General features: G+C 41.8%; 1 protein-coding gene across 1 annotated transcript; it reads left to right on the plus strand.

The window, feature by feature from the left end:
- Positions 1 to 82: 82 nt before the first annotated feature.
- stmn3 (stathmin-like 3) lies at positions 83 to 20,526 on the plus strand. Its single transcript, XM_062563910.1, has 6 exons — positions 83 to 275; positions 7,026 to 7,121; positions 7,729 to 7,907; positions 19,706 to 19,901; positions 20,180 to 20,227; positions 20,519 to 20,526. Exons 1-6 carry the CDS (start codon positions 257 to 259, stop codon positions 20,524 to 20,526), a joined length of 546 nt encoding a protein of 181 aa, XP_062419894.1. The 5' UTR covers positions 83 to 256.
- The last annotated feature ends 62 nt before the right edge of the window (positions 20,527 to 20,588 follow it).

Here is a 20,588-nt window from a genome sequence, read left to right on the forward strand (position 1 = left end):
GCCTCCCCCCAACACACGCACACACACACCTGTCCCACCATTGTTTACATAGACTTGTGCACTGCACCATACGGGGTACACACACACACACACACACACGCACACAGCCCATCTTCTCCCTCTCTCGTCCTCTCTCTCTCTTTCTCCCTCCTCCCCCTTCATCGTCTCTCTGTGAATCCCTCACATTCTCTCCTCGCATCCACCCAGCAGCATCTTCCGGCTCTGTCCTCTTCCTCTTCCTCCGCCATCAGCGACAATGAGCAGCACAGTGTCAGGTAAGACGACACCATCCACACCCGCTCATAGCAGTCTACATTGCGTGAGTGTGGTCGGGGGGAGGGGCGGGCGGCGTTGTTTTAGGTCTATTTGATGAGGCGGACTCTAATTGTCATGGCAACTGAGGTTTTCTTCCCCCGTTGTGCTGGGTCTCGAATGTAGAGGAGAGACCCTCCCATAATCTGATAATGCAATAATGCATATAATAGCTGAATTTTAACATCCGCATAGATTCAAGTTTGGCATTAAAGGTCAGAGCATCGCTGAAGGTTTTAAGATATGTTATATTTTATTAATTGGAATATTTTGTATGTTAATCCAATCTGTACTTTTTGAGAATCTTAAGTAGACAAGTAAAAATGCAAATATCAATCAGTGTGTTAACCATTAACATATCACCATAGGTTAGATACTTATTCTCTCAGCGTTTACAGATCCATTGTTCCTTTGGAATCACCTCACGCATGTAAGTCCAATGTTTTTGGTCTCTACCAACTCTCAAGAAAATATCTACCAAATAAACCATATAAAAACATTGAAATGAAAATAGTCAACATGACTCCCTCCCTTCTCGTCATCAATGTTATTACTGAGCTCTCTGGGTTTCTTCAGGACAGGAGTGACCTTTGCCTGTAGGTTGGGACCTGTTGTTGTGGTGCCCACCAGCCCGCCTTTATCGGCTTGAAGTGGGGAGCCTGAGCCAGATACTGGCCGGTACGATTCCTCGAACCACTTTCCCGTTCTCACACTGATGGAAACTCCTTGCTCAACAGCCTTTTAGCGCCATACACCAATGGTTAGCTTTTTTCCATTTGGCCAAATGACAAAAAGCCTAAACTATTGCCGATAACTTTTTGCAGTATTTTGATCCTGAAGGTTTACACATGTTTCTTACTATGAATAAGATAACTTATTTAGTGTCATACATGGAAATATTTATATTTATAAAATGGTGTATCTGCAACATAATGGAAGATGCAGAAATAATTAGCAACGTTTGGGTATCCTATGGGACCATGAATGGGTCAAAGTCATGTGATTGCTTCTTAAAGGTGCAGTGTTTTGTGTGTAAGCAAATGCAAATGTTTGATTGAGCCCCCCACGTTCACATAGGGGAGCAGGTTCTCCACCCAAAGAGATCAAGTGAATAGTCGTTCCCCACAGGTCCATACGTGCCTTCGGCCACCGTAGTTCTCCTTCATTCCTGACCACTAGATGTCGTCAGATCCTACACACCCACCCAGCATTAACAAAGCATGCTCAAAGCAACACTATTGACAGTTTACTCTTTTCTAGTCTGTCGACCTCTCAAAGCTCTTTCACACTGTCATCATTAATCCGTTCACTCCCATTCATACATTGATGACGGGAGCTACCATGCACACACCGTTCACACATCCTAGTCACAGCTAAGAGCTAATAATTTGCTGTCTTACGCAACGACATGTTGACATGTGGAATAGCGGCTCGAGTCACTGATTTTTGGACGACCCCCTTTCCCCCCTATTTGCTGGATTGATGTTTAAATTGCATTCAATTTCACATGATATATTTCAATCTAGACTAAATGTGTGGGTCATTATTCATCCATTAATCCATATCTAAATGAAAAATAGAACAGATGTTGAACTGTTTTCTTTGCTCGGTTCACAACTTCAAAGAAAGTGTCATCTGTTGTTAGATGTTATGGTGAAAATAACGGGGCCTTAAAGCATGACTTAATTGCACTGCTTAGTCTGCTGTGAGTGGGTTTAGTTCACAGAGAAGTTAGACCACTTCAGATGTTGGTACACATAAATTGCAGACGTGATCACCTTCCTACATTGATTTGAATGGAATAGTCACTGATTAGGCCGAATAGAGTTTTGTTTTCAAATGTTGTAACTTCTTATTGGCAGGCAAGTGTATTACAAGACGCTTAGGATTGCTGGATTTCCTCCATCTGAGATTGTTCCACATGTACAACAGGATCTATCCTGAAGCTGAGAGATATTTCTACTGTCAGCTTTTCAACCTACTTTAACATGGTGAGGTTATCAATAGCTTTTGGTGCCTTGTATCATAGCAGTGATTATTGGGCTCCACATACTTCCTTATATTTGAGGAAGCGTGTGGCTTACCTCTGCACAGACCCAGGCACTTTTTTTTTTTTTCTTTTGTCCTGAATGCACCTTCAACAACATTGTTTTCTTTGAATTCATTCAAAGTCTTTTCCTTTGCACCAAACTCTTGAATAATAAATGAAGGACTGCATGCTCGCTAGCTTGTCGACACCCTGCTCCTTGTCTTACCAATGTCTCCTTTTGCGTGTACACCTCGTGCGCGCCTCTTTGATGCTCACATGCACACACATTATCTGCTGCTGTTGAGCCTCTAAAACAATAAGAAGAACTAGTTGCTTTGGAAGAACAAAAGAAGAAAACACTGTTGCACACCATCACTAAGCACCTTCGATCATTACCATACCATACTAATACACTGTGGTCTACGAGCCAGCCATTTTTAGGATTCAGTGAAGTAACAGAGCTGACTGTGGCCTACGTCATATGTGAACTGCTTTGTGTATCCTATACTCTGACTCACGCTGGAGAGAACACCGGGTGGGTGTGAACACCTTTAGCGATATACTCTTGGCAGACTTTAATTCATTTTCTATACGAAGAGCGAGAAGAAGATAGCTGAATGGATGAGCCATGTTCGATTCTCTTCCGTTTTTAGCGTAGATTTAATCTAAAACAAAGATCCATACATTAGGCCTAATGCCCCTTTGCCCTTGTGGCTCAATTCTTTTTTGCCAGCCGTGTCTCTGCGTAGGCCTGGAGCCCTCCAGGTCCCCTCTCAGCACCTTCAGCTGCCTCTCCATGTTGAGAGCCGGGTGGAGGCAACCCTTCAATCAGTGCCACACACCCAAAAGCAATTCTTTGTTGAACAACATGTTGCATGAAATAGTAGTAGCCCCTATATTCTCTCTGTGCATATTATGTACATCTCTTTTTATAGCTCCAATGACACCCACTCACAACGCCCACTTAGAGCTGCTGTGGCTGAATCGCGTCATCTTGGAGACATTATTAGATATGGATCGTGATGCTGTGTGGCTGTGGATGGAGGCACTGTGGGTGCGTGGTTGGGACTCTAAAGAGACTGACGGGTCTATCCTGATGAGCACGTCATTTATAGATCTCCTTGTCATCGTGAATGCACAGAGCTTCCCCTCAGGTCAGAGAACCGTGAGACATCAAATGACTGATGTCACATGTTGTGACATCGTGACTCATCTCTTTAGGGAAGGAACTCTAAATGTGGCCTGCCAGCAGACAACTCAAGGTTCTCTCAACAAACAGATCCACTGCATGTCGCCCTCAGGACTATGGATTGAGCATGTGAGGATTATTTGAACACGGTGAATGCTGATATTTTCATTTTGTTACGGAGCTTCCTTCAATTCAAAATAAATGAAATAGTTGATTTAACAGGGACCCTCAGCAGACCTTTACACTGCCTTTATGGGACCCTGTTGACAACCACTTGGGATGTTACTAGCTTTTATTTAAGTTTTTCAGCTCACAAATCTTCAGCTCACCACACACGCACCAGGCACAATGACACACAGGAAGTCGGATTCATGTGGGACACATTTGTTTGGCAGCCACGGTGCAGGTGCTAAGAGCAACAAGGGAAATCTGTACAAAACAGATTAGAACTATTACATTTCAAAATTGATACTTAACTGCTTTAAACTAAGTAATATGAAGCACATTAAAGTGGGTTTTAGTAACATAGCAATTTTATTTTATTTCCTTTTCCTGGTGGATAACGGTATGTGGCTTTTGTTGTAACTTCTGTTGTTATTTGAGCCTCTCGTACAGATGCGTAACATTGAGTTTACAAAGAACATTAGCAGACAAGACAACTAAACAAAAGGAAGCTCCACAGTGAGGCCCAACTAAGCAAGACAAGCCAAGGCATGAGTTAAACCCTGATCAAACAGTGGAGAAGACAAAACTATTAACCAATTCTATATAATAAGCAGGTTTGGAGTTGCCCAGGCTTGTGGGAGAAGTACACGCCGGCCTACACAGTTTGATTATCACGTTCCATTTCTGCCAATGTATCCCTTGAAGTTCCTCATGCTGTCCCTTAAATCCGACTTTAAATATGATGCCATGATTACAGAAGGGAAATGTGACAATATTGTTACAAAAATAATCGTTTTGGATTTGTGAACTTTGATATGTTGACACAGCATCCTATTCATTTTAATTGTTACAGTTGCATCTTTAGCCAGGCCTCTGTCCAGCTTAATCCCCTGGTGAACCGTTCGCCCTGTCCCTGGACTTGACCACCTATCATATTAAAATGGCTCTAATTAGCCTGATCATTTCCTCTACTTTACAGTAGAACTCTGGTCTGTAAGCTCTGCTCAGGCTGCTTCAATGCTAATATTCTGTCAGGGTGTCCGGGCTTCTAATACCACACAATCAACCTGTAACCCTTCCCCGCCCCTCGAGACAAGCACTGGCCAATCATAGCAAGGCAACGGCCAGCTCAGGTAGGCGTCCAACAAATTTATTCATGTTCAGGCTGGTTTACTTTAATTTAAAGCACCGTGTTTCTACCAAAAAGAACTGTGCAGCTAACATTAGTAATGTGTGTTCGCACAACATTAACGAGCATTTGCACACTACACTACGCTGCGTAAATAACAATTGTATTGACATACTGCTTTAGCGTCGGAATGATCGTAGCAGTGAAAAGATTTTCCTAATTTCATTGTCTACTGTTCCTAGGTGATGTGGTGCTTCACTTTTAACCTGTGATCTGTAGCTTTATTTTTTTACCCAGTTGATATCCTTGATCCACTGTGACGGCCTTTCTTCCATTTTGGCAGTTAACGGAACAGCTTGGGTGAGGCCCTGATTTTGATGATCTCAATGTAAAAAATTAAATGCAATTTAAATTTTTCAAACATGTGAAACAGTTCAACCAGGACTAGGAATTATCAATTGACTTTAAGTTGACTTCTAATGTAACCCAGAATGGGTCATACATGGAAATATTTATATAGCGACTTTTTATAGTAGTAAATTGATTCAAAAAGAGATGCCGTTTTTTGACAGACCCTCCAATTATCACGCAGAAGCTCACAGATTAACGTCTTCTAACGCATTTTCAGTCAATAAAATGTTAGCCCAAGAGTAAATATGTGACCTTATTTTTACATTTTAGGGGAAGCCGAGCTTCGCTTGCAGTCTTAAAGAAATCACCACTGCTCGTAGGTGTGAACTAACCAGTGTTGAGGATTAAATATAATCATGCATGCTCACGCTAGACTGCAATTACACTTGAACAATAATTGAATAATAATAATGAGTGGAGGCCGTGTATGACCCGGAGCACACGAACATGTTGATAAAGAGGCTGCACGCACTCTCAGGGTCACGTCCATACATGGGACTGGGTGACCATGGCTCACACGCAAAACAGCCTTAATATGGAGTGAACCTGTTGCTAAAGAACTCCATGCACTCCCAGGGTCAGTTGTAGATAAAACAGAATATTGAGACTAACGTGTCTCACACACAAAGTATCTCAAATATGCAGTGAACTTGGGGCTCTCCGAAGGTCATAAACAAGGAGCCGCCTCCATCATAGTGAACCAATCAAGAATGCTCTTAAAGACTATATATTCCGAGCGCCCTTTCATTGCTGTTGCTAGACAGATTGAAACAGGTCCGTGCACGTATGACTGCAGGACTGAATACTCACAAAATAAACATTGTCATATTGCTTTGATTAAAGTCTCAAGTCTGGTCCTTGCTTTGCGTTCACGACACCAGCTAGCAAACTGCACACGATGGCAGACAATGCTAATGCTAATATATTTATGATGTTGGCCGAAAATTAGCTTCCCCTGGTTGAAAGACTAAACAGTTCCTCTTAGCTTCATTTATAAATAAAACTCTTCATAGGAAGCAGCGGCAGTACCATGGGATATGTCTGTCTGTAATATTTGGATTGCATGACCCGTACTCTGTGTCTTCTTTAGCTTACTAAAATATTTGAGGAAATTTTGTCAACTTTGAACAAGGAAGGTGAAATATGATGAAACAGTTGGCAACAGATAATGAGGACAGACTTGTACCCCTGGTTCCGTTTCCTGAAGCCGTGCTCAGGACTCCACATTCAGGAAGTCTAGTTTCTCCACAAAAACCTCAAAAAGAGATTGGTCTGTGTGAAATATATATAAATATATAATGAATATATAAATTAATCCAAATATTTTTTATTATGATTTTTTTTGTTTCTCATTCATTGGCTGTTTCTTGCTATAATGCCATTCCTCACTGTGGTGTTTTCACTGCTTCAGACCTTTCACCCAATCATTTGCACCCTGCCATGAGCTGGCAAGCTCAAATGTAGCGCTGCCATAGCAACAACGATGGTAACGTGATCCTGAATCAACAACCCGTATGTGATGTTTTCGGTGTTTGTAATTCTGTGTTACGTACTAATGCTTAAAGGAGCTGCCGGGATAAAAGAGGTAACCAAGCTCGAAAACATTGATAATGGATCAAGTAATGTGAAACCTACAAGTGAAATTTAACCAGACCACATACAGAACAATGGATATGTGTTGTGTGTGTTTTTTCTGTGTTGTATGAACTCAAGTTTGCTCTCTCCCACTAAGCTAGAGTTTTTTGAGGGATCAGTGTGTAACATTTTGATCTTTTATCTCTGTCTAACAGCTTACACAGAAAAGATCAAAGAGGTGTCCATGCTGTCTCTGATCTGCTCCTGCTTCTACACACACCCACACCCCAACAGCCTTTATCAGTATGGAGGTCAGTCTGTGTGTCTGTCTGTACGTCTGTCTATTTACCTGTCTGTCTATTTGTATGTGGTCTGCATCTGAAGGTCATGAAGTTCAGCTGAGGTGGCTGATTCCATGGCAACAGCAGATAAGCCTCACCCCCACAAAAATGTCTCTGCCAAGGTCACTGTCCAAGAGGATGGCCTTCTGCAAAGTTCGTGGAAGTATGTGCCAACATAAAACAGAAGACCTGTATTAGCCCATAACCTGTAAAGTGCAGTGAAAGAGCAAAAGACAAGAATACAACAATATGATGAGCATCCAGATTTGTGCCCGTAGCAGTTTGATTAGACTCCTACCTTTATCTTGTAAGTGGTCTTATCAGATGACAATGTAATTCAGTTCATGTTGTATTGCCATGAATCACAAATCAGCGTCACAATGTGTTCACATGCCCCACGGAATGAGGTGCTGGTAGTAGCTAGAGTCTCTTTTTTTGATAACGCTGGAGAGACACAGTCCAGAGAGATGTATCACCCTCTTATTTATGAGAGAGCACACAAAAGACCCAAAGAAAGAAAGAGCATGCACGTGATGAACAGGTATTACTTTCTTGTGTTTTATCGTTGCCGAGCCAGACCTGAAGGTGAAGGCCCTGAATAAGAGAGCTTCTGGCCAGTCGTTTGAGGTCATCCTGAAGGATCCCGACCAGTCCGGGGACAAAAGCCATTCTCAGTCAATACCCTCCCCTCCGAGGAGGGAGGTGTCCCTGGAGGACCTCCAGAAGAGGCTGGAGGCGGCTGAGGACAGGAGGAAGGTAAGCAGTCATGTGACCGCAGCATGGCCCTGTGAGTATCACTGCTCAGCCGTTTGGGGATTTCATCTGCATCAAGCCACAGTAGGATCATTTTCCTTCCTTTAACAGATATAAAACCGCAGATAGATTCAACTGAAGTCTTCTCAATATTTTAAAGAATAATTGAAAATAGGATAAAAATAGATACAGTTAAATGATTAAGAAGTCATATCTTCGAAACACTTTTTATTTTGTTGAAGAGCTCCACCTTCACCAGGTGGAGGCAGGCACAGAAGAACCAGAACCAGAACCAGGACTGACCCTGCTAAAGTAAAATGAGAGGTTCTCTAGAAAGACTAAATGAATGCTATAAACTTGTCATAAATGTTCTGTTTCCTTTAAAAATACCTTATACTTTCTGACTTTACTACAAAGACTACTCGGCCTACTGTCTTATGACTTATAACAAAACATTAATCCTTTTTGGAGAATATTACCTCTGTGTGTTTTGGTCAGGGCCCCAGTCTTTTTTTCGTAGTTCGACAAGTGGCCAGTGCTTTTAAGTGCATCTTATTTCATGTTATTGCATCTTATTTCATGTTTTGCATTTGAACAGGTTGGCTAAGGGCTTCTGCTCTGCACTGCTGTCACACAGTGCTTACAGTTGATTTCCAACAGCAGTGTTGCCGATGTGTTAACGCAGTTAGCAAGGTTAGCTGCGAGCCGCCATCTTCATAGTTCCTCTCAGAATTCCGTTTTAGGCAGCTTTAACGTTTCGTTTTTAAACATGATGGGTTGAACTATGTACTTCATTTGAAGAAAGAAAATGTTTGTCTGTTGCTCAAAACATCTTGTCTCTTGGGAACACCAAATAAATGCTTGCAGTAGCCTTCAGAGCCTATTTATGTGTCTATGACACATAAAATAAATGCAAAAGCACCACAACCACAAGTATTTACAATATTTCATTCCTTGTTGTAAACTTGAGTGCAGGTTCAAATTACAGAGGAATGTTGGGTCCTCCCAAATGGTGTCACGAATGCTCTTGACGTTCCACCTGTCCGTCTCAATTAGTGAGTCACTCACTACAAAGTGATAATCAAAAGTTTCTTTCTTTGTGCTAAGTTAGAAAATGTTGCCCTGTCCTGCTGAAGAATTCAAGTCAGAGATAGTCTGGCAGGATGGGGGTTCCTGTCTGGACTTGATTTAAGAGTCGGGACCCGCACGGACAAACAGAGGTTTCTCTGTGTGTATTGATAAGGGGATCGGTTTCTGTTCTGACTAGGGAAGCAAGGTCAGCGGGTCAACCAGCAGATGTGTAAGATAAGGAGGGAGGTTCACACCACACCCCAACCAACACTCAACCATTGTTCTTTGTTTACGTTAGGCAAGGTGGTCTGCACATTGGATGTGACCGGATCCTTAGAGGCGGGGGGAGAAGGTTCATCCCCTACGCCAGCTTAGGGCCAATAGAAATCTTTTCTTTGTCTTTTGGGTTATAAAACATGTTCTTGCTGATGTTAGTTAGTGTGTGTTCTTCCGGCCTGCGGGCCGGTAGGATTGCTCCTGCCTTTGCAAACGCAGCGCTTATACTTGACCTGTGATCTGATGAATAAATCTACCAGAACGAGAGAAGTAGTTTGGCTGAATTCTTCCAGACGTCCCCATCCAGGCTTCCAATTTTTGAACACGAGCCTCTCTTATGAAATTACTAACAATTTTGGTGACGTCCCGACGTGATTGGCTGACCTGGATGAAGATCGAGGGGGCATCCGTTTTCCGGACCAGGCAGAAGGCCGGCGGCGTGGTTCAGCGTTGACAACAAAGGAGCGCGCTACAGAATGGGTGAGCAGACGAGCCCCTTTTTGTTCTAAAGGAATGAAAAGTCTGCGATTGGACAAATCTAAAATAATTGTTGTCAACTGCAGAATACGTCTCTGTCCTATAAGACCACTAAATTTAAACTAAATTTCAAAATATTCTGATGATCACATGTAAAGTATAAGCACATAATCACATTGAATTCAACATTAGGGAAAGTGAATGAGTGTCCACAGGGTAGGGAATTTAATTAAATATATACTCAGTAGAAATCCAGAGTTGAAGTTTGCGTCCCTCTGGTGATCGCAGTCCTACTTTCGCATGCAGTAGGTTTGGCGGTTCAGTGTAAGAGTAGGGACCTAGCGGGTAGGGATTTAGTTAATTAAATACAGGGTTTAAAAAGGAACGACGGTGCTCACTTGAGCTATCGAAGGTCGACCCTTAGTCATTAGAAATCCAGAGTTGAAGGTTGCGTCCCTCTGGTGACCGCAGTACTACGTATGCATGGACTAGTATTGGCGATTCAGTGTAAGAGTAGGGACTCAGCGGGTAGGGAACTTTAGGTAATTATATAGAGTTTAAAAAGGAATGACGGGGCTCACTTGAGTTCCCTGAGGTCGACTCTTAGTCGGTAGAAATCCAGAGTTGAAACGGTCCCTTTGGTGATTGCAGTTGCACGTATGTATGTCGTGGACTGGCAGTTTAGATCAGAGCAGGGTTTAAATTTATGTTAATCATTAGTCAGAAGAAAACCCAAGTTGAAAGGTACCTCTGGTCCTGCAGCCCCATTAGTGTGATATGGGGACTGGCAGGTTAGAATATTAGATGACGAAATAAGGACACAGGGAAAGATTTGTTATTTTTCATACTGGGAAATGTGTGGGTGGTTGGTGTAACTCCTGGTGTTTTACCGAACCTGGAAGCTGTGGATCAGGACTTGAAAAGGACTGAGAATCTGACAGTGAAAAGTGTTTGACCGGACTACACATCTGTGGGGATATGTATTAAAGGGTAAAAGGGAAAATCATAGTCAATAGTGGTGATACAAACATGAGAGAAATAAAACAATACAGGTGAACTGGTGTTATAAGCCTCAACAATCGAGCGCTGTATTCCTCTAATACAGTAGAAGCTTCTTGATTGGGTTCACAGTATTGGGCATTGTGTCCTTTCTCTGGTGTTCTAAAGCCATGTGTGAACAAATAAAATAACCTGTGAAACTGTGAGGAAAACAGAGGAAACCATAATGATATGGGATGATGCAAAATAGGCACTCTGGGTCTATTTAAGATCTATGAGAGATTTATGAAAAGAAAAAAATTAAAATTAAAAAAGGAAACATGTAACAGAAATAAGTGGAGTGGGACGTAGAGATGCAGGAAGGCTGCAGCTGCGGAGCCCCTTATCATGATGAGACAGAGACTCAGCCAGCAGGGTGCTGCAGCCGGCTGCAGAGCCAGCACACACACAAGCACACGCAGTGCTAGGAGCTAAAGGGAGACAATGTGGAAAGAAGATCAATTCTTATAAAGTTGTGTGATTATTGATGCCGACAGAGTTTCACACAGGCAGTTAGAAAAGTTCAGTGCAAGAAGTGAATTAGATAGACGTAGCAAAAGAAAAAGATATAAAATAAAAATTGATTGTAATGGTTTAATGATTTTGTGTCATTTGGGGTTCACATAAATCAGTTAGTTTGACGAATCAGAATAAATTAATATGTTAACACCCCTTATGGGTGAGACACGCACAAGCGTCGGTGCAGTTAGGGATTGTAGATCCAACAACAGGTTTACAAACAAAACAACAATTGGAGATATCAAAAAGTTTTGGTTATCCTGTTTTTTCAGAGTGAATAAAGTTGTTATAATGAAGCATGAATGACTTCTATGTGAATGAGTTTCTAGGACTCCAAGCTATTACCCCAATGTTGATTTAACTATATGAGGTCAACAATAGGTTATTAAGAACTGTAACTAAATGTGGAAATGTGGTAGAACATTTCTGGGAGAAACAAGTTGGGTATTTGAAAGACAGACCCCAGCCGGAGCCTGTCAATTAGAGTAATCTAAACACACCACAAGGTCACGGGATGGTCAGAAAAGGCCCCAACTCGTAGCTTGAGGAAAACAGCAATCAATCACCCGGTTCGGACAGAACAAGCATGAGACAGGGTGATGTTATCAAGGAAACTCGGCCGGATCAGAACCTGCATCAAAGTAATGATTTGAAACCTAAGAAGTGATGAGAAATGAGGAGAGTAGGTGTATATAGTGTCAGTCGTTTGGTATTAATGTTTGTAGTTTTAGTCTCCTACACTCAGAGATGAGCTGTAAATCGTTGAGTGCTGATATTGAGTGTATAGTGCACGATACACTTGATACAGTATCTTGATGATGGAAGCAAATGTCTGATCAAGGAATATTGATAGTAGCAGGACATAAAATATGGAAACTTTGTCACAGACTGTCGTCTTGTAATGGTTCAACAAGTAACAAGTATTACACACTGCATTTGACTGCTAAACATGAGAGATCTGTACTCTATCAGTGTTGAATGAATGAATGAGTGAATGTATTGGATCCCAACTTGGACATGAGCTAAGTTGTGTTTGCAAGTAACAGATATGCCTTCGTTTTGCTTTTGGGCCGAAAAGCAGTAAAAGTGGAGACACTCAGGCTGCTGTAGGATAGGAAGTCCTGACCAGATGGGTCTGCTGCAAACTGAATTTATCGTCTCTTGGTCCTATTGTTTATTTCACTGGTGGTTTGGGATTAACCTTCTGATACATCGTTTAAAACTGTGGGTTTTAGTGATTGATACAACTGCAGATGTCCATCCACTAGTGATAGTAGTTCACAAGTTTAGAGAAGTTAATGCGGGAAGGGAAATCATTAGAGTTGTAGACATGCAGGAAGGAAGATATGCTAGAAGACACATAATAGATCTTGTTGAAGGGTTTTATGGGAGTAACAAGGTCACAGCAGTCAGAAGATGCGTGGGAGAAACGGTGGGGCCATTAAGGCTGGACAAAGAGATGCTTGCTCACTTGGAGCAACTCAAGCAAATTCTTGAACCACACACACACACACACACACACACACACACACACACACATACTGTTGAATGACATGAATCTTAAATGTAAGTATTCTTCAGTGATGTGATTAAGTCTATGTAGTTTTCTTAAATATTAGGACATAAAGAGGATATTCTTTCCTTTTTAGTTTAGATGATTTGGCTCATCACTACTGTAATGTCAAAAGTTACAAAGTTACACAAACAATTGGATTGTAGATGGGATTTTACAAACAGATTGATCAAATATATTCCAACTTTTAGATGGTTAACACACAACAGGTGCTGATCGTGTTTCAACAGGAAACAACAAATGCCCTGACCTACTTTCTTTTTAAGTGCAACACTTAAATTGAGGATTTAACGTAGAATGATTAGAACAAATAAAAATGAACATTTTTAAACAAACATAGTAGAGTAAGAAGGGAGATTCGTTTTGGGGATAAACACAAAATTTGAAATATTGCCTTAGAGGTCTTGAGGTTATTTGGATATTAGATTTAACTTCATATGGGGATATTTTTAACCATGTTTTAAATTAATACAGGCCTCAACAGGAGTGATGGAGATGTGTGTACAGTTTTGCTGTGCTACTTATTACAAAAGAGAGAAATATTGGGCATGGATTAATTGTGCAAAACACAATCCTCAAGTTTAAATGACCAGAATTAAATTAAATTGCACCGATACGTTATAATACAATTTGAATATTAAACCTAAAGATCTTTAACCCTAACCCTTCCGAATTGATTGAATTGTGTTCAATAAAACAGTAGATGTTTTTAAAAAAAAACAAGTAAAGAGAGAAATTATACCAAGGCTTTAGATACCGGGGAGTAAGAACAAATTTGTCTTTGTGATGAATGTACAACATTGTTTCTTATCAGCCACAGTTAGCAGGACTAATGAATAAACTACAATTAGATAAAATTAAGAGAATGAGCTAATTGTAAGATAATTGGGTTGCGAAGCTCTGGCCAAGGATCAGACTTTAATATCCCAAGAAGGTGAATTGGGTGAGAGTGAGCACCTATTCAGCCTTTATCCAGATAACCCTCCCTTCTCCTAAGGCGCCGTCTACCAGCAACCAGACGCATACCCTCCTCCACAGGCTCTCTGTCCCTAACTTTATGCCTCGTACAAGCAGGACTACAGGACATGACGGGGGCCCCACTGTACGGTGCTACAGCCAACCGAGAAGACAGTGGGGAGGGGCAACCGAGGCCGAGGTAAGATGAATGAGGGGCAGTTTAGACAAAGAAAATAATTGTTTCTGTTGTGGGCAGTCTGGAAATTGTTCCAGGGCACGCTCCTAATCACCTAAAGGCCAGAGGCCTCAGTCCAACACAGCTCGATGCCCTCATGATGTCCATCCACCACAAGCACCATACACACTATAATAGATGCCATAGTGGTGCCCAGATCCGATGGCTGATGGTAACCTGTTCCAGAACCTGAGGTTACTCTGACGATCAATGGAAGACATTACAGATGTATGCTGGACTCTGGTGCTATTCCACAGTGAACATGCCATCTGCCACCATCAAGGAATGCTGTGCCGGATTTTCGGGCCAATCAGAGGAGTGGCTGCTTTCTATCCACGCCCCACTCTGACAGCCAGCTGCTGCAAGCTGAAGTCCAGCAGACACAGACAGAGGCAGACGTCTGGTGGGAGAGAGTGGAAGACTAAGACCAACCTGATCTACATGAGACTGTTCACTGTTGGGGCTCGTGATTCAAGGTGTTACACCGGACTGAACATTGCACAATTAACTGTTTGTTGTCTCCTGAGAAGGACTATGATATCCTGTGGATTACGACTGGAGTTTGAACGGACATCCAACGTCTGTGACATCTTTGTGGGGAAAACAAGGCGTAGCAGATGCGCTACGAGAGACGTCGGCTCCTCACATCACCTTGATCATCCAAAGCAGAGGAGAAGCTGAGAACATGGGGTCAATCGTTAAAGACAGGGGTTGATGCCACGGACTGGGAGCCCACTACAAATATTAAACTATTGCACACACATTTGAAGTAAACTCAAATCAGAGAAACACATGTGAAACCACACACTGACAATGGAAACACAACTCATGGTAGATTTCTTGACACATTTTGGACGAAAGGGGGAGCTTGATTGATGTGGGATTGATTCCAATTGCAACGGTGGTAATTGAATTGAAAAGGTTAAATGGAACGGTCCAAATTTACCGTCCTTAGTACCCCGTAAGGGATAATAAGCAGTAGGGATAGAAATAAATTGAAGGATTGCTGGATGCAGGCGTTTTGGAAAAGACGAGGTTCCCCTGGAATACCTTGATTAATTGGGTCCCTAGAACCAGAAGCCCGACTATCATACGGTGCACGATTTGAGTTTTAAGTTGTGGTGTCAACACACTATTAACGCCCCAAATTCTATGTTTAACACTATGTTTAATGCAATAGGCTCTGATGAGAGATGTTTCACCAGCATCAACCTGGCAGATGTTTTTTCTGTGTCCTAACTGACAAATTGTAACTGTTTTATCTGGGTGTTTATGAAAAGAACAGATTTGTGGTTTCTGTTCTGTTTCAAAAGGGGGTGTGTAGAACAGGTTAAAGAATTAAGATTTTGATGTAATATAGTGGCAAATTAGATAATATGGAAATATGGCACCCTACTTGTGTAAGGAACATAGCTAAAAAAACTAACTAAAACTAAAATAGACCAGTTAAAAATGGAACACGAGACTGTTGTGCGTACATCACATGGGATAAAAGGCGTTTTTATAGTCAAATATGTTGACACTCTCCTTTTAATTAACTCTGCCCCAGATGGATCCTTTACTAGAGCATTAAATAGACTAAGAGCCATGTCCTTTAAATAAGCTGAACACTCTGGCATAGACAATCCCATTAATAATTGGTTAAGTCAACATTTTGGACAATGAAAGGGTTTGATAATGTCACTGTTTTGTACTATAGTATAGCATAGTAGCCTTCACCCTTTGTGGATACTAGATCCCTGTATCAGACAATTATGTCTTTAATGCATCACAACTGCAGTAGATGCTAAAATGCCCCTGCCATACAAGATGGTTTTGTTACATGAAAGGATCCAATTGTTAGGGCTGTGGGAGAATGGAGGAGATGGATATTGTAAGAACCGACTTCAATGGACCTGAAGAAGACACCCCGTTAGGGTCAACGTCCCTGAATAGATAATCTGCTAACTGTTGCACACATCATATATAGTGGATGCACGCACGTAGGTGGTGTGATAGTTTTTGGGGCTAGGATGTATTTCTGTGTCTATTATACTCGGTTTAGATGTGATAGAGATTTCTTAGTATTTCTTGTGATGCATAGAAATTTCCACAACTGCTGCATACACCCTCTACACTGATATAGGTTCTAGTGTTTTTTTTAATGTTTAGAAATTTCCACGACTGCTGCATTCACCCAATACCCACTGATATAGATTTTTAGCGTTTAGATTAGTCGTTTCTTTTGATTTTTTGGTTTACATAATGAATTATGTAAAAAGGGGGATTGATAATCAAAAGTTTCTTTCTTTGTGCTAAGTTAGAAAATGTTGCCCTGTCCTGCTGAAGAATTCAAGTCAGAGATAGTCTGGCAGGATGGGGGTTCCTGTCTGGACTTGATTTAAGAGTCGGGACCCGCACGGACAAACAGAGGTTTCTCTGTGTGTATTGATAAGGGGATCGGTTTCTGTTCTGACTAGGGAAGCAAGGTCAGCGGGTCAACCAGCAGATGTGTAAGATAAGGAGGGAGGTTCACACCACACCCCAACCAACACTCAACCATTGTTCTTTGTTTACGTTAGGCAAGGTGGTCTGCACATTGGATGTGACCGGATCCTTAGAGGCGGGGGGAGAAGGTTCATCCCCTACGCCAGCTTAGGGCCAATAGAAATCTTTTCTTTGTCTTTTGGGTTATAAAACATGTTCTTGCTGATGTTAGTTAGTGTGTGTTCTTCCGGCCTGCGGGCCGGTAGGATTGCTCCTGCCTTTGCAAACGCAGCGCTTATACTTGACCTGTGATCTGATGAATAAATCTACCAGAACGAGAGAAGTAGTTTGGCTGAATTCTTCCAGACGTCCCCATCCAGGCTTCCAATTTTTGAACACGAGCCTCTCTTATGAAATTACTAACAAAAGCAGTACAGCAATTGTTGAGCAGCTCCTTTAAACAGCAGTTCTGGTTTATCACGCTGGACAGGTACGCTGAATGTACAGTTGGTTGCATTGTTACTGTGCAATAAACCAGTTCCACACGCTGTAATTATTTTTAGCTTGGCCGCCACCCTTTTCACCTCAGAGCAAAGTTCAACCACAATATGTGTTCATGACACCACTGTAGTCCACTTCTTCTAAAGGAATAAATGCTGATGGAGGGGGGAAATCTATCCAGCTTATCTTTCTAAGAAATGCTGTCTTTCAGCTCCAAGCTTTTCAAGTTTTCTAATGTGACATCCAGAAAGAACAAGTTTGGAGTAAACACATTTTCTTTAGCAGCAGGTACACATAAAAGAAACAATGAAAAGAATGAGAAGCCTACCTAACAAGGTCTATTGAGCCAAATACAGGCCAAACCTTTTAAACATTTGAAATAAAATTGAGGCTGAAAGTTTGAATTTTGGTCTTGACACAACAATGTATTAAAAGTAGGGGTGTCAAATGATTAAAAATTTTAATCAAATTAATCAGAATTTTCAGTGGATTAATCATGATTAATCACACCTGAATCCTAACCATTTTTTCTTTCTGAAATGCATACTAAAGATAAATAACAGGACACAGATACATAATTATCATTATTATTATCATAATTATTATTTTTTACATAAATACATGTTTTTGATATTTGACTTGGTTTAATTCATTCCAGAAAATAATCAAATCAATGTTATTTGATAAGTTACAGACTGATTTCCCTGCATGGCTCTAGAAGGGTCTCGAGCCTCTGCAGTTTATCCCACTCTGCTGTGAGTTTGTGCTCCTGCGATGACCAGACATGACCAGACATGTCAACCCTCCCGATGTTTCAAAGCCCCTCCCGAAAATCTCCCGGACCGACCTTTCTCCCGATTTCCACCCGAACAACAATATTGCTGCACCACCCGTCACTGGGCGCGCCGTTTCAGACCGAACAATAATAAAGGTTACACCTTGAAGTCGAGCGCGGCGATTAGAACGACTGGCGCTGCAAAGAAATCCGCTAGCAGCCCCCATTTCAGTGTGAAATATCCCCATACCTGGGAGGATTTAGGTCGCATTGGCTTCTCTTCCTCCGCATGTTTCAGAACAATATTACGGGTCTCTCCGATGGTCTTTCCTCTATCTCAGCGCTGCTCTTGCTCTGCTGGGCGGAGCTTTTTTTCTTCTCTGTTCGGCTGCGCGAGAACCGGGGAGGGAGGGGGGGGGGGGGGGGGGGCGGGTCTCTGGCGCAAACGACTTGCTGAACCTGACGGCCTGACATATGCCTGCAGGTGGCAGTAATGTGTTGTATAGGATGAAGTGCATTCCCTAGAAGAAGAGGTTCTTTCCGGACCTGAATAATTTGTCACACTGCGCATGCGTGAAATGCGTCAAAAAAATTGACGTAATTAACAACAAACAGCTAATTAACGCCGTTAACGCGCTATTTTTGACAGCCCTAATTAAAAGTAAAAACAAATGAATGAAATTGGGTCAAATCTTTGGGGTTTGAATTTCATTTTGATTCAGTTCTTGAATTATTTTGAATCAAATATTTATTGTCTTTCTCAATCAACCTCAATCAACCGCATTACTTTTCCCAAGAGAATTATGAATTAACAATTTTTTTTTATATCAACCTCCAACTGCTTTCATGTTGCAATTTTTCGAGCACAAAGCAAAGCACTTTGAAGATGTTTATTCTCACACAACCAAAACAAATTATGGGACTTTAAGGTATATATTGCATATTTATTTAGAAAAAAATATTCAAGCATTTTTTCATTCAAGATATTTCTTAAGACCATCTCCAGGTTGCTCATTCATTTCAGTAAAAGCTCTACATGCTAGTTCCATGACTTTGGGCCTGGAGAATAAGTGCACGTACACCCTTCATAGATTAGATGTCTTTACCACACCATCCATGTAGAAAAGCCTGCCCAAACACACACATTTACAAACACAGACCTATCTGGAATAACTGGGTTGCCTAATGTGGCCAGTTCAGAGCCACACCCCTACTCATCTGTCTCCCTTCACCCCCCCCCCCCCCCCAAACCTCCCTCTGATGATTAATCAAGCCACTATATACTCCTGTCTCCCAGACACACGCTGCCGCATTGTTTTTTCCATGCCAGATTTGCAGCACAGCTCCACGGATTCATAGGCAGGGAGGTGTGAATTCCACTCACCCGTCTCCTTCCCTGGGTACATCTCATTCAAACATGAGCACAATGACCATGAGGCTGATGGGTTCAGTAATAGCCGTGCAAAGACCAAAAGACACAAAAGAAACAACCCTGCACAACCGATGACATGTACTCAGTACATATACTGTTGGTGATGATGAAGTGACTCATAGAGCACATAGAATAATTCATAGAGAGGCTCGGTTGGAACTTCAGTGGGCGGCCAGTTTTGATTTCAAAAAACAAAAAACAGCCATTAAGTAATTTAAGAAATATGTATCATCAAGTGAACCCTTGTATTGAGGTTATTTTGTGCTAGAGGGCAAAATGGGGTTTTGAGTGTATTGCTTGATGATGATGATCATTTAAAGCTGTCACAAAATTCAGCTGTTTGAGGGACTTTTTGAACGTTTCATGAATCTTTCCGAACTCTCCCATTTGCATTACCATTATCGCTTGCATCATGACTGTGTCTCCGCTCTCTGCCACCCACCCCCCTCGCCCGCGCTCCCCTCCTCCCACGCTGCTGTAGTCCCAGGAAGCCCTGCTGCTGAAGCAGCTGGCGGATAAGAGGGAGCGCGAGCAGGAAGTTCTCTGCAAGGCGCGCGAGGAGAACAGCATCTTTAGCAAGAAGGCGGAGGAGAAGCTCACCCAAAAGATGGAGGTCAACCGTGAGAACCGGCAGGCCCACCTCAATGCTCTCAAACAACGTCTGCATGAGAAGGCAAGTATTCAGTAAATCTTCTTTTCTTCACCACTCAAAAGAGAGAGAACAGAAGCAGCAACAATCTTATCACATATTTGAATTCAGGGTTCTCTGCTTTATTTATTGCAATGACTGCATCTCTGGGAAATTTCTACATATCTACAGTCAACCACTCTGCTGACTGAATATGAGGTTAAGTTTCATTTTCCACATCATGAAACTTACATTTCCAATCTGTGTCCTTAAGTTTCATTTTGACACAGATGAATGTGACTGTTTCTAACTTTATTTTACAGGAAGTCCACGCTGCTGACGTGCGCAGGAAGAAGGAGCTTCTCGGGCTGAGAGGTTCTGTGCACACTGCCAGTGGATGTTATAAAGGGTTCCTAGTTGCTCAATACTCACCACTACCATCTCAAACAGAACCTTTAAGCACCAAGTAATATTCATTTTTAGTAAACCCCCCCATATTATAGAAGTCAGCTGAAATAAAGTCCCGCCCTGAGCTGATCAAGACACGTGTCAGTTGTTATATATTACAGATATATATATAACAATATAGCTTACTAATGTCACAAGTCTGTTAGTTAGTTTACTGTGAGTAAGTCATGACTCCTGAGCCTCCCTTGGACCCTTCAGCCCATTGAAGTCCTGCAGCCATGGAGCGGCTCTAAATCAACATTTTAAGTTGTTAGCGTGAGAAAAAGGC

This window comes from Pungitius pungitius, chromosome 8 (assembly GCF_949316345.1).
Source record: "Pungitius pungitius chromosome 8, fPunPun2.1, whole genome shotgun sequence".
Lineage (NCBI taxonomy): Eukaryota > Metazoa > Chordata > Actinopteri > Perciformes > Gasterosteidae > Pungitius > Pungitius pungitius.